General features: G+C 41.9%; 1 protein-coding gene across 1 annotated transcript in view; it reads left to right on the top strand.

Moving 5' to 3' along the window:
- FNDC3B (fibronectin type III domain containing 3B) overlaps positions 1-16,798 on the top strand; it is a 538,015-nt gene that overhangs the window by 143,688 nt on the left and 377,529 nt on the right. Inside the window, exon 3 of the mRNA XM_075340617.1 lies at positions 2,971-3,046. Within this exon, the coding sequence (XP_075196732.1) occupies positions 2,971-3,046 (76 nt within the window). The remainder of the gene's footprint in view (positions 1-2,970; positions 3,047-16,798) is intronic.

Below are 16,798 nucleotides of genomic sequence, written 5' to 3'. Positions count from 1 at the left end.
GGTAAAACGCTGGAATTTTGATGTTTCTTGGTTACTCCCTGCTTCTCATTGACTTCTATGTTATCTAAACGCACCTCAAATGGCAAAAACAATTGCCATGCTGCTTTTTAAAACGCATGGTTTTTGCCACAAAATATGCAAATTAAACTCAGCATTTTGAACTGCATGGTGGGCACAGGAAAACCCTATTTTCCATAGACTTTGCTGGGAAATCAAAACGCAGCCATTTGGGCACTAAAAAGGTGCAGTTGAAAACGCTGCAGAAAAGCATGAAAAAAAGCCTTGCACCAGCTTGATTGCCATTTGTCTCTGCCCTTCTCTGGCTCTTTTAAGCCAGAGCTGTCAATCAAAGAGGGGAGGGTGGAGACAGAGGGAAAACAAGCAGGTGGTAAGGTGTATATAAATGATAAGCCCCACCATGATGCACTGAGCTACTGTACTTGGTTTGAATACTAATTTTGTGATGACCGTGTCCTTTTTAAGCTCATGAGCAAGCAAAATTGTAAATGTAGCTGTGTATGAGAAAAGGCTACTAGTTACTATACTTATTTTATACAGTTAGGTCCAGAAATATTTAGACAGTGACTGAATCTTCTTGATTTGGCCTCTGCAGGCCACTATGTTTTATTTAAAATGATACAACTGAAGTGGAGACTTTCAGGTTTAATTAAAGGGGTTGAACAAAAATATCCCATGAAACGTTTAGGAATTACGACCATTTTTCTACAAAGCCTCCACATTACACAAGCTCAAAAGTAAGAGATTAACTTTACCATAAATGAAATGTTCATTTTTAATACTTTATAGAGAATCCTTTGCAGGCAATGGCTGGCTGAAGGCTGGAATACATGGACATCCCCAAACACTGGTTTTCCTCCTCTGTGATGCTTTGCCAGGCCTTTACTGCTGCTGACCTCAGTTGTTGCTTATTTGTGGGTCTTTCTACCTTACGTTTTTGTCCTAAGCATATGAAATACAGCTTGTTGGAGTTGAGATCTAGTGACCATTGTACAACATTCCACTTCTTTGCCTAAAAAAACCAAAAAAAACAAAACAAAAAAACCCTGGGTTGCTTTCGCAGTATGTTTTGGGTCATAAGTGCCGGCCAATCATCCTTGCTACATTTGGTTGAATCTGAGCAGAAAGTATAGCCCTGTAGACTTCATAATTTATCCGTCTTCTTCTGTCTTCTATCACCTCATCAATAAACACTAATGACCCAGCGCCACTGGAAGCCATGTATGCCTGGCCATCATGCTGCTTCCATCATGTTTTAAAGAGGATACGTTGTGCTTTGGATCATGACCCATTCCAAGCTTTCTCCATACTTTCGGCTTCCTATCATTCTGGTACAGGTTGATCTTGGTTTTATCTCTCCAAAGAATTCTTTTCTAGAACTGGCCTGGCTTTTATAGCTTTTTAATTTTTTTGGCAAAGTTTAATCTGGCCTTTTCCGTTTTTAAGGCTGGATAATGGTTTGCATTTTGTGGTGAATCCTGTATTTGCTCTCATGAAGACTTCTCTTTATGATCCCACAGTCAATCTCGAACAGCCATGTCATTCCCCACTCCCATTGGCAGCCCGGTAACTTGATCACGGGGCGCTGATGGGTTGTCGGCTGTCTGTGTCTGCGAGCCAACGTTCATAGGAGATGATGATTTCTGTTGTACAGGGCGGTTCTGATACACAGCACAAGCAATTGAATGATCGAAGCTTCAAGTACCCTAAGGGGATTAGTAAAACAATAGAAAGTGAGGAAAAAAGTTTTAAAAAATATGGGGAAAAAAAAAACTAAGTTAAAATCATCCTCCTTTTGCCTTGTTGAAAATACAATTAAAAAACATGCACATATTTGGTATCACTGTGTTCAGAAATGTCAGATCTACCAAAATATAAGAAGTTAATCCCATCAATAAACAACGTAACTGGGGAAAAACTGATTACATTTTTTTTTTTTTTTTTTTTTTTTTTAGGCAACCGCAACATTACAATAAAATTCAATAAGAGGCGATCAAAATATTGCATCTACCCATAAATGGTATCGGTAAATATATCAGCTAAAGGGGGCTTTACACGCAACGATATCTCTAACGATATGTCGTCGGGGTCACGGAATTCGTGACGCACATCCGGCCTCGTTAGCGACGTCGTTGCGTGTGATACCTGAGTGAATGTTAACGATCAAAAATACTCACCTAATCATTGATTGTTGACACGTCGTTCTAATCCCAAATATCGTTGCTGGTGCTGGACGCAGGTTGTTAGTCGTTCCTGAGGCAGCACACATTGCTACGTGTGACACCCCGGGAATGATGAACAACAGCTTTCCTGTGTCCTCCGGCAACGAGGTGGGCGTGTCGTTAATGCGGCTGGTCTCCGCCCCTCCGCTTCTATTTGCGGGCTGCTGTGTGGCGTCGCTGTGAGGGCGCATGAACCTCCCCCTTAAAGAGGTTGTTTGCCGCCCACAGCGAAGTCTCTAGGAAAGTGAGTACGTGTTATGCATCCTAGCGATTATTGTGCGCCTCAGGCAGCGATTTGCCCATGACGCACAAACGATGGGGGCGGGGGCGATGTCTCTGCGTGTAAAGCAGCCTGAAGGGTGGGAAAAATGAGCCTTCACTCAGCCCCAGATCCCAAATAATCAAAACCTTCCAGCCCTTGGAAATTCGCCAAAAGCAAATCATTTATTTATTTTCTTTTTTTACAAATTTTGAATTTTTTTGAACCATTAAATAAAAGAAAAACTATACATGTTTGGAATCTATGTACTTGAACGGAACTGGAACATCATACTGCCAGGTCAATTTTACCATATATTATGTTTGTGTGTGTATTAGCATTTTTTTTTCCTTCTTCTTTAGACCTCTTCATTAAATTGGAGATGTTTGCATGTGAATTTACCTGCTCCAGTGGACCTTTCAGATGTTAAGTTGTTCTGAAGGACTTTCATCTTTTTTTTTTTTTTGACAGGTCATTCTAGTTCAGGTTAACCCAGGAGAAACCTTTACAATACGCGCAGAGGATGGAACACTACAGTGCATTCAAGGTAAGGAAGACTGACGTCTGTGTTAGCCGGTAACGGCAAAGCTTTTCTCACACTAGTCCATTTAATATGTGAGACTGAAGCTTCTAAATCCTTCACTGTGGTTTCTGGTGAATGGGAGCACTGCTTTTCAGAGTGGAAAATTTAGACTTTGGTTTATGTTTCCCCATTTAAAGGGAAACTATAATGGGTTTATTTAGGTTGAAATATCAGTAGTCCAGTGGCTTGATGAATTCCAGTACGCAGGGCTAGAAACCAGTATCGGAAGTTAAATCTAGTAAGAGCTTGGGGCTGGAATATACAACATTGCAGGAGCTTGATACCTCTATAAAGTGTGAGGACTAATGTACCTAATACTTGTAACTCAAGAAATTACAATGAATATCTAAAAACTATTTTTTATTAGGCCGCCAGCCCTATTTAAAGTGGTTTCCCAGGGGAAATATAGCTAAATTGGATGTAAATAATTATTTATATAACTTTAATACACTTTTATTAGCCCATATGCTCCGGTGGTCTCTCCATCCAAAATTCTTTTGTTAGTGTGGTCACCGTCGTGTGGCACCATGGGCCACTAATTGCTTGTGTGTAAGCCAGACCCCTTCTCTTCTGGATAGTCAGAGACTGGACTCTGGATGGAGCAGCTACTGGAGGATCAGGACAGCAGGATGACAGTTATATTGCATATTATTTATAGATGATGACGGTATATTGTTCCCTAGAAAATATCTATATTTAGTAAGGAGATGTGGTAGTACGTGTTTTGTTATAAGGTTTAGGCCGGATTCAGAAAGTCGTACACAAACAGGTCTGTCGCTTCCACAAGATTTGAATGTGATTTGCTTCATGTGTCCGTATTGCAGTGCAGCGACTACATTTTATTACATATAGTATTCTGGATTGTTAGACTGAACTGACTGCACGCTGTAATTTTCATCCACGTGCGCCATCAATTCGTGTGGAATTTCTGCAATAATGTTGTTTTTGATATTTAGGTATATTGATATGCTTGGTGCTCCATCATTGCATGATAACATCATCTCTATCAGTGCATGATTACATAGTCATGTTGACTTCCCAACTACAATAATAGCCAGGAAAAAGGTTGCCGGAGACTGGACATTTTGCATTTTGGAAACTCAAGATAGATAAAATTACATATAAATAGCACTTGTCAGATCATCCAAAGTTTTGGTAACTTTTTTTTTTTGCCATTTATGACAAGTGGTAACATAAAAAGTTACCAACAAATCATGTTATAAGCCTTTGGTCACACTTGTGTTAGAACAAAAAAAAAAAAAGACAGTTGCACTCTGAAATGCTACAGCATGCAAATCATGAATATAAGAACATAGACATGCTTTACAGCTTTAAGAAATCTAGGAAAAATTTAGATATTTAGCATACAAAATGGCCATTTCTATATCTGCCCAGTAGCCACATCTAAGCATACCTTGCATTCTGGGTACCTACTCTCTGGGTTAAAAAAAACCTCCTGTCTATGGACAAGTAGGAACCTGCTACTACTGAATTAAGTCACCTGTGGCTCTTTTTGTTTACAATTGTGTTTAGAGGCAGTGCCGTCACGCTTGACAGGAAAAACAGCAGAATTATTTAAACCACTACAAAATCTGAGTAAATCTGTAGAGCCCCTGAGCCCATCAGGGCACTACAAGGTACTGCATCCAGCCAAAGATGCAGGGTCTACCCCCAGGGACCTGGAAGACCAGTGCTGGTAACAGCAAAACACATTATAATCCCAGTTTTCCCCCATCCACACAAACTGGTGATAGACTAGACATGGACCCAATGGATGGCCACCCAGTCCACTAAACAACAACCAGGAGGGAGGGGACAAACAAACACAGACAGTTAGAGATAGTAGTAGGAAGGGAGAGAAGACGGACGCAACTTCTCTGACACGGGGACTGTAACGGAGACCTGAGGGCCCAGGCGTGTGGTTGCTGGAGGAGCACGGCGAAGTACTCCTGGAACCATAGCACCAATGGGGCACAGAGCTCTAGGTCAGGCAAACGCTCCAGGCAGACCTGACAAACATCTGCACTGTGAGGGGAACATCCAGGATCTCACTGACCTTAGAAGTCCGGGGGCACCAGCAGTAACGGGAGAGCCAGGGATCGGAACCGAACACTGTCCCTACAGGGTTCACACTGCCGCCGTATGGACCAGAGAGTGAGAGACAAATAGGTGGGGACCCCAAGTTGCTCCAAGCCACCAGAACCCACCAACTTGAGAAGGGTGCAGGGGAAAGAAGCCACCAGGTCACCAACTGGCACTGGGACTAAGGGAACCAGAGGTGAACACCAGCTTTCCTCCGGGTACCAGTTACCAACTACAGTGAGTAAAGAGAACCGGTTAAACAGCAACCCCTGTGTAGACTACCCTTCTTTCTGCGCCCAACTCCTTCACCTAACCCCTTGGGGCCCCGGCCCTACTTGCGGAGGGCCCAACACCTAGGCTGCCATCACATCAGCCCCAGCGGAAAGACTATGCAGCAGGGGTACCATCACCATCACCGCAACCCGCAAGTGGCATCACGACATAAACTTTATTGAACATTCCCTTATATATAAACCCCTTTTAAAAGCGACCCCAGGGTCACAGAACCGGGCAATGGCACATCCCATAGTACACTGCAGTGCCCGGGACAGAATAACCCATAGCCCTGGGCCACACAAATCCCATTAGAAGTAAGTGGTGCAGTTGGTTGTCATCATACCATGGATCTGATACAACACGGTGTCTCTTGGTATAACCAGAAGCCACTTGTCTGTGAGTCGTAATTGTCAGGATGAAACGCTCGTACAGTAAAGTGGAGATATCTTTTCCATGATCTCAAAATAAATGGAGTTTATTTGGCTCTGTGTTTTTGCAGAGATTTACTTCTGCACATTGACATTGGTACCTCTTGGTCACGTGGCTGACCATAGCAGTCGAGTAGTAAGTAGGCGTCAGCCATGAAAGTAACATTTCATTTCCAGACTCATTTCACACACATTCCTTGTGTGTTTCTCAGGCTTTTTTCTCAATAAAAAATACATTCAGATAATACTTGGACCACATCACATAACAAATTCTGTCCTTGAAACAGTCTCCCTCAAGTCAATACAAAAGAAAAATATTATACAACCAACCAGCTAAGATTCAAATGTGACTTTTCCGCTGAGAAAGTTGGCCTGGATTATTACATTTATTAATTTTTTAGAATTCTAAACACTGCGGAGCGTTAGTGCTATTTTTATAATAGGGAAACCATTTATTCAACCGTTATCTCCTATAATGCAGTCTAAGTTTCTCTGAAGTCACTTTGTTCCAAATATATGTGCCAAGCAGTTCCTTGAGGACTAATCTTTTTGAACAGGCATGGCAGCCCAGATTAACAAAGGGAATTTGAGGTCTTCTCATTCAGATGATGGATTGTTATGGCTTAGTATTGTCTAAGTCTATAGTACGTATATTACTATTATACTGTATGTAATAAACAGAAGCGGTTCCGCACTGAACCGTGCAATACCTTACACCGAATGCCTTGGAACAGCCTCAGTCCTCCTTTTTGAAGAAATGGTAATGGGTGCACGTGGACGTTGAGAGGAGATATCCAGAACAGAAGTCCATAAAGTACAAAACCATGCCATACACTATCCAAGATCCAGAAAGTGCTTTTATTCCATATATTTCCATATAGATTGGACCCATAGAAGCACACAAGGTGCGAAACGGCCATCGTCCTTGGGGGGCCTGCACCTAGCTCTCTCTTCCCCGTTATTTTACCTGCACATTATATGGAATAAAAGCACTTTCTGGATCTTGGATGGTGTATGCCGTGGTTTTCTACTTTATGGACTTCTCTACTATTATACTGTAGATGTACGTGTCTTTATTTCTTTGCGCTTTTAAGTCATGTGTAGGGCAAATGGGAGTGTGTCCTGCTGGATCTCCCACCCCGATAACTATAGTCATTGGATGTGAAGGATGCAAACAATATTAATTCTGGTTTCCAATATTTTGGAGAAAGCATTTTTGAATCCTGTTTATTCTATGTCCCAATATGGACTATGGATCTCTTTGGTAGCACCCCAATTGAAACCTTACATGGAGCATGGACAGTGGTTTACATCCTATGATGGCTGGCATAAGCACTCCTAAAAGGTCGTATGATAGTGCAACACTATTTGAGTATATTAAGCTCATGTCCCGATTAGGACCATAGATCAGCTGAACTCTCCCCCAGTTGGTGGGCTGTATGTAGTTTTACTATTTGCCATACAGGAATTTGGTAAATGTAAGCTAGTTGGGAGCATCCTTTAGAAGACGTTTGGCCCTCTTGCTCAATCGAAGTATCTTAACCGTATGTCCTACTTAGGATTATGGATCAAGGACTTTATACCATTCAAGAACATGCATAATACAAGAAAAGTAATAGACCTTATTGAAGTGGTAAATAACACAGAGGGTTCTTCACTTGTACTCAGCTTAGATGCCGAGAAGGCATTTGATCTCCTTTTCGTGTTCATTAATGTTTGTCATACTGACCCAAGTTGGTATCTCAGGGCCATTGCTGCTGTTTTTTACAGAGTCAGTATTCTGAACCTTCGGCCTCTGTCAAACTACCACATGCAGTGTCCCAGCCCTTTAAAATCCATAATTGCACCAGTTAGGGTTGTCCCTTATCTCCCTTGCTTTTAATGTGTATAGAACATCTTGCTGTGACTGTATGCCGTAATCGCAAAGTTCATGAAGTAGTGGTGCGTGATAAAGAATTTAAATGGCCTCTCTTCGATGATGATATGTTATATGTTATTGACTTTAACTGAACTGCTCATTACCCCCCAATCTACATATGATCTTCAAACAGTTTGGTCATCCCTCAGGTTACAAAGTTTATGATAATAAAACAGAAGCTATCCCCCTTAATTTTCCCACCATGTCCCTTAACCTGTTTGAAGATACTTAAAGGAGGTATCTTTCCATTTGTAGTTATAATTTTCTAAGAGTCTATCTGACTTCCAGTTATAACAAACACTCAATCAGCAACTTCATCGATGGAATTGTCTACCCTGTTCAACTAAGCCATGGTTTGATGAGTTGTTTTTTTTTTCTCGCTTATACAGTCAATGTCCACTCTAAGATTTTGCTATCTTTTGACATGTTGCAATCTCATTTTAACATCCTCTTTAATTCTCACTTTTGGTATATACAAATTGGACATTACATGCATGCACTCTCTTCTGCTCCAGTTTCTCTTCCTACTTGCATTGAAAAACTATGTAGGGCACTAGTCTCAACCAAGGGCTACATATCCGATATTTAACATATTCTCCTTAACCCGCACCCAGATGACTATCCAAAACATTCGTATGTGTCCAAATGAGTCTTTCCTGAGGGAGGGTCTCTAGAAGTCTGGCAGGAAATATGGACAAGGGTGACCAAGACATCCACATGCTATGTCTATAAGTAAAACCAATTTAAACTACTTATGCTTTGTATCATACCCCCTTCCGTTTTTACATGAACTTAATCCTAACATTCCAAACCAGTGTTGCAGATGTGGTACTGATATTGGAGACTTGCCACATTTATTCTGTTGTGCTCAGGTATACAATGCTGGAGGGAAACAGTTAAAACTCTAATCTCCAATGTCATGGGTCTTTCTATTCCTTTTAGATCCTAAATTTACCTTAATATATCACCATTCCAGATTGGTTGCAAGTCTCAACAGCGCCTATTACATATAACCAAAGCTTCAAGATGCTTTATAGCTTGTAAATGGAGGTTGACTCACCCACCATCAAACGGAGAGCTGCATTCTAGTATACAAGATATTAGAAGTGGGGAATATCTTTCATCTTTACTAAATAATACTCTTGACCATTTTGAGGTGATCTGGAGACTGTGAGACATATTTTGGGTTCAGACAAACTGTTAATAATTATGGCTCGTAGGGTTGATCTCCGCTTCTATGTTGAGCAGCTCTATCTTTTCACCATTTCCTTCCTATTGTGTCAATATTTGTCAGCATATCTCCTTTAGATTAATTCAGGGTCTACACATCAACATCCTGAACACATACGATTTTCGATAGCGGTTTGCTACTTTATTATTAGATATACAGTATATACAGTAGATAGATATCTATCTGTACATAGAGGTGTATGTGTGTGTGTATGTGTATATATATGTATATATATTAATATTATAATATATGAGAGAGAGCAGGGGTGACGCTGCACTAACCACCGCTGTTAAAGCCCTTCCTGGTCATTTTCAACAGGCATCCTTTTCCTCACACCCCTGCTCTCTCCCAGCTGACCACCATCACTCTGACACTTTTTTTTTTTTTTTTTTTTCTGCAAAATGTGATGCTCTCTACTTGACTTCACTGACTGTTGTCCAAGGAGACCCGTGCATCATAGCTTCCCTACATTAAGCAACAACCTTGATAAAGGTGTCACAACCAAAACGTTGGTGTTGCTATTGTTGGGTTTCACTTTTTTGTAGTTTGTCAATAGCATGGAAACCATTCCTCTTCTTTTCCTTTGAGTGCTTGGGTATTTGCTACTTGATATTGATTTGTTTACCCTACAAGCACCTAGCCTATGGTGGTTGAGCCAGACTTTATCTATGTTCTATCCTCAGGATAGGTCATCAATGTCTAATTGGTGGGAGTATGACACCAGTCACCCTGGTGATCAGCTGTGCCCAGTGCTTGTTAGAGCTACTCAACTGGGGAGCTGCATAGCACAGGTCCGACAACTGAATAATTACCGCGACTGGGTACTGAACAGCCGCTCCCAATTGATTTGAATATGCAGTACCCATCCATGACTACGATACAGTTGACAGAGCTGTGCAGCTCTGCAACAGACTAGTTCCGCCTGGCAGCAGCGGCGGCACTTGCAACAGCTGATCAGCGGTGATACCGGGTGTGGCACCTCACCAATCGGTCATTGATTACTTATCCTCAGAATAGGTCATTAATAAAGTCCCAAACAAACCCTTTAATTAGCAAAATAATTTATTAAAATTACTGGTGTTTTCTGAGATACGTTACTTTCACTGGTTGTGCACTCTGTTTCTGTCTACCAATATGTTTCCACCCGCTCCATCAGGCAGCATTGGCGAGCATGCACTATTGGTGGCTTGGTTGCGATAAGTTTCTCATTTTCTTATTCTCCAGTTGTCAGAGGGGAAGCAGAATAATCTTTGCATGTCAGGGGAGCAAAGGCGACTGCGTTTTCTCAGTTTATCCACTGACACATACAGCAGAAGAATCTGTTAAAGGGAACCTGTCAGGTCCAATATGCATCCAGAACCACGAGCAGTTCTGTGTGCATATTGCTAATACACCTGCCTAACCGTCCCTGTTTCTGGTAGCATAGATAAAGAGATCTTTAGAAAAAGTATTTCTAAAGATCTTTTATTGTATGCTAATTAGCGCGGGGACTAGTCCCAAGGGTGTTGCTTCCTTTGCTAATCGGCCTCATTAGCATGTTAGCATATGAAGTTAGTTAGTTAGTTAATGAAACCCAACTTAGCATGGTCACCTGATCAACATAGCACAGAACTCCTGGACTCAAGCGATCCGCCATCCTCGGCCTTCCAAGAAGCTGGGATTACAGGTGGACACTACTACCCAGCTGGATGTAGTGGCATGCACCTGTAATCCCAGCTTCCCGGTAAGCCGAGGCTGGCGGATCGCTTGAGTCCAGGAGTTCTGTGCTATGTTGATCGGGTGTCCACACGAAGTTTGGTATAGATATGGTCACTTTGGAGAGCTCAGAGCTACCAGGTGGTCAACATGCTAATGAATATGCAGTGTCCAAGCATGATCGCACTCTCCTCTCCGCCGCCATCGCTGCCCAATGCTTGATTTCGGCTCAGGGCACATGTCCCCGGAATTTCGGTTATGCGTACTATGAAGCCGGGTGTACGTGTCACGGCATCTAACTGAAGTAGTGCACATAACCTAAAGTCCGGGGTCATGTGCACTGACCCGAAATCCAGCGTCGGACGTGATGGCAGCGGAGAGGTGAAGAAATCATCCTCTGACGCTGTACATTAGCATGTTAGCATGCCCACAGGGACGTACTACCATGCTAATGAGGCTGACTAGCAAGGGAAGCAACACCCTTGGGACTAGTCCCTGCGCTCATTAGCATACGGTATAAGATCTTTGGAAATACTTTTTCTAATCTATGCTACCAGATACAGGGATGGTTAGTCAGGGATTAGCAATATACACCCAGCACTGCTCATGGTTCTGGCTGCATATTGGACCTGACAGGTTCCCTTTAAATACATGACCACATCACAACATTGTGCAAGACGGAGTCTGAGCTGGTAACACCAGACCCTCGGCTCGTGCATGGTGCTCACCACTTGACAAATTATATTGGCACTGGGATCTGTGGTTAAGAAACCAATTATCTAATAAATTAATTATCTGTTCACTGAAACGTTTGTAGAATCCCCCCTAGGAGAAATTTCACACAGACAGATCCATTATTTGCATGGTCTGTATTCTAGGCTACTGGAAACTATTTCTGCAGCCCACCTTCTTTTCATCCTTTTTGTCTATGAAATGATCTGGCCAGTGGCAGCATTCATGGAAATTGTTTTCAAATGTGGGTTTCATCATCCTGACGTAAATGTATCCACATTGTCCATTAGATGCCTATGCAGCTGATTTTTCTTTTGGAAGGGGGAGGGGAAGGTCATTACTATCTACTGACAGGAAACTTTTGTGCTTCGAAAAAGAGCAAATCTTATTCAACCGATATGTTTAGGTTTTCCTTCTAATCTGTCAGACACAAAAGAAAAACATCACATAATTGTTGGTGAATGTGGGAGGTTCGGAATATTTTCCATGAGCTGAACACTGGTTGTTGTTCTGCTCTCATGGAGTGTGGACGCTTCCCTGCCATTACTGTCCAAGTGATGACCTTTTCAGTTTGCCTCCCTCCTGGTATATGGGAAATGGATAGGATTTCTAGGAGGACCTCACTTTTGGACTTAATTTTTCATTACCTGTTCTCTGAGACCTCCATATTCTAGATGAAGCATTGCAGACTGATGACAACCACATGTTTTCCAGGGCAAAAAAATAAGCCTTTCTGTTTTAATTTATTTTTAGTATTTTTTTCCCTTTTGTTTCTATTTATATGGATGTGATTTGTAGCAGTATTAAATGGCACCTGTCACCAGTTCAAAAGTCTTTCCGATATTTTTTTTTTTCCCCAGGAATAATCCTTTTTGGGTTTTTGTTGTCGTTGTTGTTGTTGTTATTAAGGTTCCAGATGTATGAGCCTTTATAGTAAGTGTTAATCTGCATTGCCCTTATGAAGAGGGTGGTAAAAAACATAAACATGAGCACTAAACAAAAAGAATCATGCCCATGTCTCTAACAAAAACAAAGCAAAAAACATACCTGAATATTCTTTGGAGCAGTAGGGCATAAAATAGGAGCAAAAACTGGGCTCCTGACCTGGGGACAGGTTTTCTTTAAAGGGGGTGTCCACTATTCTGACCACCCCTTATCATTTCACATGTTTGGAAAGGCACGTGAGGTGAATATACCCCCTTTTTTTTTTTTTTTTTTTTTTTTTTTTTTTTGTTTTGTTTTAGCCAGTGCAAACATGGAGAACAAGGAGTTGTCAAAGTAGTGGACAACCCCTTTAACCAAAGACAACTTGAGAACCCTTTTTCGGCCCAAAGCCCAAGACTAGTTTGCGGTCTACAGGTACACTTATCTCCTTGTCTCATCAGACAGCGGTCACCCATCTCACACATAACAGGAGTCAAGCACGGGAACGTCTCGGTCACACACGTTACATCTTTTTATCCTGCACAGTCAGAAGTGTGCACAGATAATTTGAAGCTTCACAGGAAGTAAAAAAAAAAAGTTCAGACTAGCAGGACCATATTCATTCCAGATGGGATTGAATAAAAGGGGAAAGTTTATTTTTCTTAAGATTTTTGCATGAGCAAATATGCTTCCAATTCAGTTATTTGCATTTCTACAAAATATATTTGGTGTCCTTTTTTTTTTTTTTTTTTATTTTTATTATTCATTTATTTTTTTTTGGACATAACACATTTGCTTCACACATTATTAATGCGGTCCATATTATATTCTGATAAATGATTCCCTAATAATATGAGCTTGGCGTTTGTACTCTAATTCTCCAAGGTTCTCATATGATGCTATCCTAACATGGTTAATAACTTCCTGCGGGATAGCCTGGCATTAATCATGTGTACTGGTGTGCTATGGAATGTGAGGTGCCATGTGCAACTGGATGCCACCTCTAAAATGCAACCAATTTATGGCATGTGAAATAAAATAAAAAAAAACTTAAAAGGGGATTTATATAATTTTGAGGGAGTCAACCAGTCTATAATGTACGCGCTATTTGGATTCCAAGGTTTATACACTCCCAGCACTCGTCATTTGTATACTTGTGATCCTGTGCCAACCATGTTCTTTTCCTTTTGTTTCTATGGTTTCAATTGAGACAAGATGATACTGGGCACAAAGCAGAAAGGTGGCACATGACATGGGGTGTATAAGCAGTATTGGATACATCACTGGCGGACAGACTGAAAAGAGCCCTGTACTAGGACAGTATATGGGCCCTGTGCTAGGACAGTATATGGGCCCTGTGCTAGGACAGTATATGGGCCCTGTGCTAGGACAGTATATGGGCCGTATGCTAGGACAGTATATGGGCCGTATGCTAGGACAGTATATGGGCCGTATGCTAGGACAGTATATGGGCCCTGTGCTAGGACAGTATATGGGCCCTGTGCTAGGACAGTATATGGGCCCTGTGCTAGGACAGTATATGGGCCCTGTGCTAGGACAGTATATGGGCCCTGTGCTAGGACAGTATATGGGCCCTGTGCTAGGACACTATATGGGCCCTGTGCTAGGACAGTATATGAGCCATATGCTAGGACAGTATGGGCCTTGTGCTAGGACACTATATGGGCCCTGTGCTAGGACAGTATATGGGCCCTGTGCTAGGACAGTATATGGGGCCTGTGCTAGGACAGTATATGGGGCCTGTGCTAGGACAGTATATGGGCCCTGTGCTAGGACACTATATGGGCCCTGTGCTAGGACACTATATGGGCCCTGTGCTAGGACAGTATATGGACCGTATGCTAGGACACTATATGGGCCTTGTGCCTGGACACTATATGGGCCCTTTGCAATACAATAGCTCATCATAATTCACAACTTCACCTACTTTGGAGGTAGAAATGGGCCCCCTTACCTCTTGGGCTCCTGTGCAGCTGCACAGGGTACACCCATGATATATTCGCTACCTGGGATACATGCCATTACAGGGATCTGTGGCACAGTCTACATGGCAGCTGCTACTGACCTACCCACATTCCCTATAATGACTTCTTTGAGCTGGCGGTCCTGGCTCTCCTCCATGTTGCTCTCGCAGGATGCCGCAGGATTATGAAACCAGATTTTGAACAGCATTCAGCAGCCTGGGTCACTGGAAGCTCCTCTCTGACTGCAGCTCCGGCAGATACCCCATGTCCAAGGTCGGAGCCGACGTACAGGAGACGAGTTATTGGCAACCTTGTGTTAATCATGTAATGTTACAGAAGCTTATTCTGTCTTCTCAGTTTTAGCTGTGATGAGGGATATTCCTACTTCACCTATATCTGCATTGTCACACTTCAAAGAAACACTGCTAGATGTGTAACAATCATATTGTAACTGGCACAAAGAAGGCAGGCACCGAGGCCCATTTACACGGTCAGATTTCTGCCCATAAAACAGAAAAAAAAATGCTGAGAAGACTAAACATATGAACAAGTTGGTTTTACAATAGAAACGAATAATGTCCTTCAAGTCTTCAAGTGTTTTTTTTTTTTTAAATTTTTTTATTTTTACTTTTTTTCATCTTCATACTTTTATAATAGACCTGCTACTAAAACCCCTATATGCTCATGCCATATGTGTGAGGACTTGCAGTACAGTGAGGTCCCTTTTACATGGTTTGCAAGTAAAGGGACCTCAGTGTATTGTAAGTCCTCACACTTATGGCATGAGCGTATTGGGTTTTTAGTAGTGGGTCTATTACAAAAGTATGAAAAATCACAAAAAAATGCATTTGGGCTATTTTGGCTAAAATCTAAACTAATACCCTCCTGGTAATCAATTATTGGATGCCGTCTGCCTTGGTAATGGCAGCGTAACAGGAGGTGTCAGTGATTTGTGTGGTTCTCTTGGAAGCTACTGGTGAGTCTACTTACTCTGTTCATAGGAGTTCATACTAAATGGCTGTAAGAATGGTGGACTACACGGGACGCCGTCCCTGTCAGCCTATAGAAGCCGTATCTACTGTATGCGCAAGTGTAATGCTAAGCAGTCAGCCTCCTCTGGAATAGTAAGTGGCTGTTTCTCTATTTTTCGATATTTTGCACTTTTACAGCCTCCTCCAAATTTACCATTTTAGTGTTTCTTCATGCTGTTGAGCTTTGGTTATCAACTTGCCGAGGTCAGTATGTATAGTCTTTTTTTTTTTTTTTTTCTGAAATCAAGCCTTCTTAAAATCTCTGTAGCATAATTCATGTAAACTGCTGGTAACGTTTGTGCCTATCTGATGTTGGACCCTCATCCATCAGAAAATCATTGGATAGCCCAACCATTCTGGTCACCCAGAGGTACATAAAACTGGTCATAAAGCTGGTCATTGTCACTTGAGTGGTGGTTGGGCACCACTACGGAGTGAGAAACAGTCTAGATCAGTGGTTCCCAAACTCCAATCCTCACGACCCCCAACAGGTAACGTTTTCAGGATTTCCTTAATATAGCACACGTGACGCCTTGGTAATGATTCCATCAACTGTTCAATAGTAAGGAAATCCTGAAAACATGATTTGTTGGGGGCCATGAGGACTGGAGTTTGGGAAACACTGGTCTAGATGATGCAACCCTACACAAGCACTGCACTACCTTCATGCTCAGAATTAGGGTCCTAGAGGTCTTACCCACTCAGATCTAAAAATAATTGTATATCCAAGTATAGGAGATGAAAAAATCTAGCATTCTTAAATGTGGTGTAAACCTAGCCAAACATTTATTTGTAGATTACAAAAAAGAACCTGGTGAAAGTGAGAAATGTGAGTGGGTTTACGCTATAGGCTATGTTCACACAGTGCATCTTTTCTTAACCACAAAGATTGTAGCGTTTTTGGCCCTGAAAAACGCACCCACGACAAAGACAAATGTTTTTTTGCTGCGTTTTTACAGCATTTTGCCCAAAGTGTTTAAGTCAAATCTAGGCTCAAAAACGCAAAAAGAATGGACATGGTGCATCTTTATAAATGCTGCCAAGATACAGGAAAAATAAGATGCCCAGTGTAGACCGCAAAATAAAACTCTCATAGACTTTGCTGAGAGAAGGAAATGCATGCATTTAGGTGCATCTTTGTGACCTCAAAAATGCACCAAAAACGCGGTAAAAGGGTGCCCTGTGTGAACATAGCCTTAACGCTGTCCTGTGTGAACATAGCCTTAACGCTGCCCTGTGTGAACATAGCCTTAACGCTGCCCTGTGTGAACATAGCCTTAAAGCTGCCCTGTGTGAACATAGCCTTAAAGCTGCCCTGTGCGATCATAGCCTTAAAGCTGCCCTGTGCGATCATAGCCTTAAAGCTGCCCTGTGCGATCATAGCCTTAAAGCTGCCCTGTGCGATCATAGCCTT

The sequence above is a fragment of the Anomaloglossus baeobatrachus genome, chromosome 3 (genome assembly GCF_048569485.1).
Source record: "Anomaloglossus baeobatrachus isolate aAnoBae1 chromosome 3, aAnoBae1.hap1, whole genome shotgun sequence".
NCBI lineage: Eukaryota > Metazoa > Chordata > Amphibia > Anura > Aromobatidae > Anomaloglossus > Anomaloglossus baeobatrachus.
The sequence above is the reverse complement of the archived record's forward strand: the minus strand, read 5'-3'. Positions and strand labels throughout refer to the sequence as shown.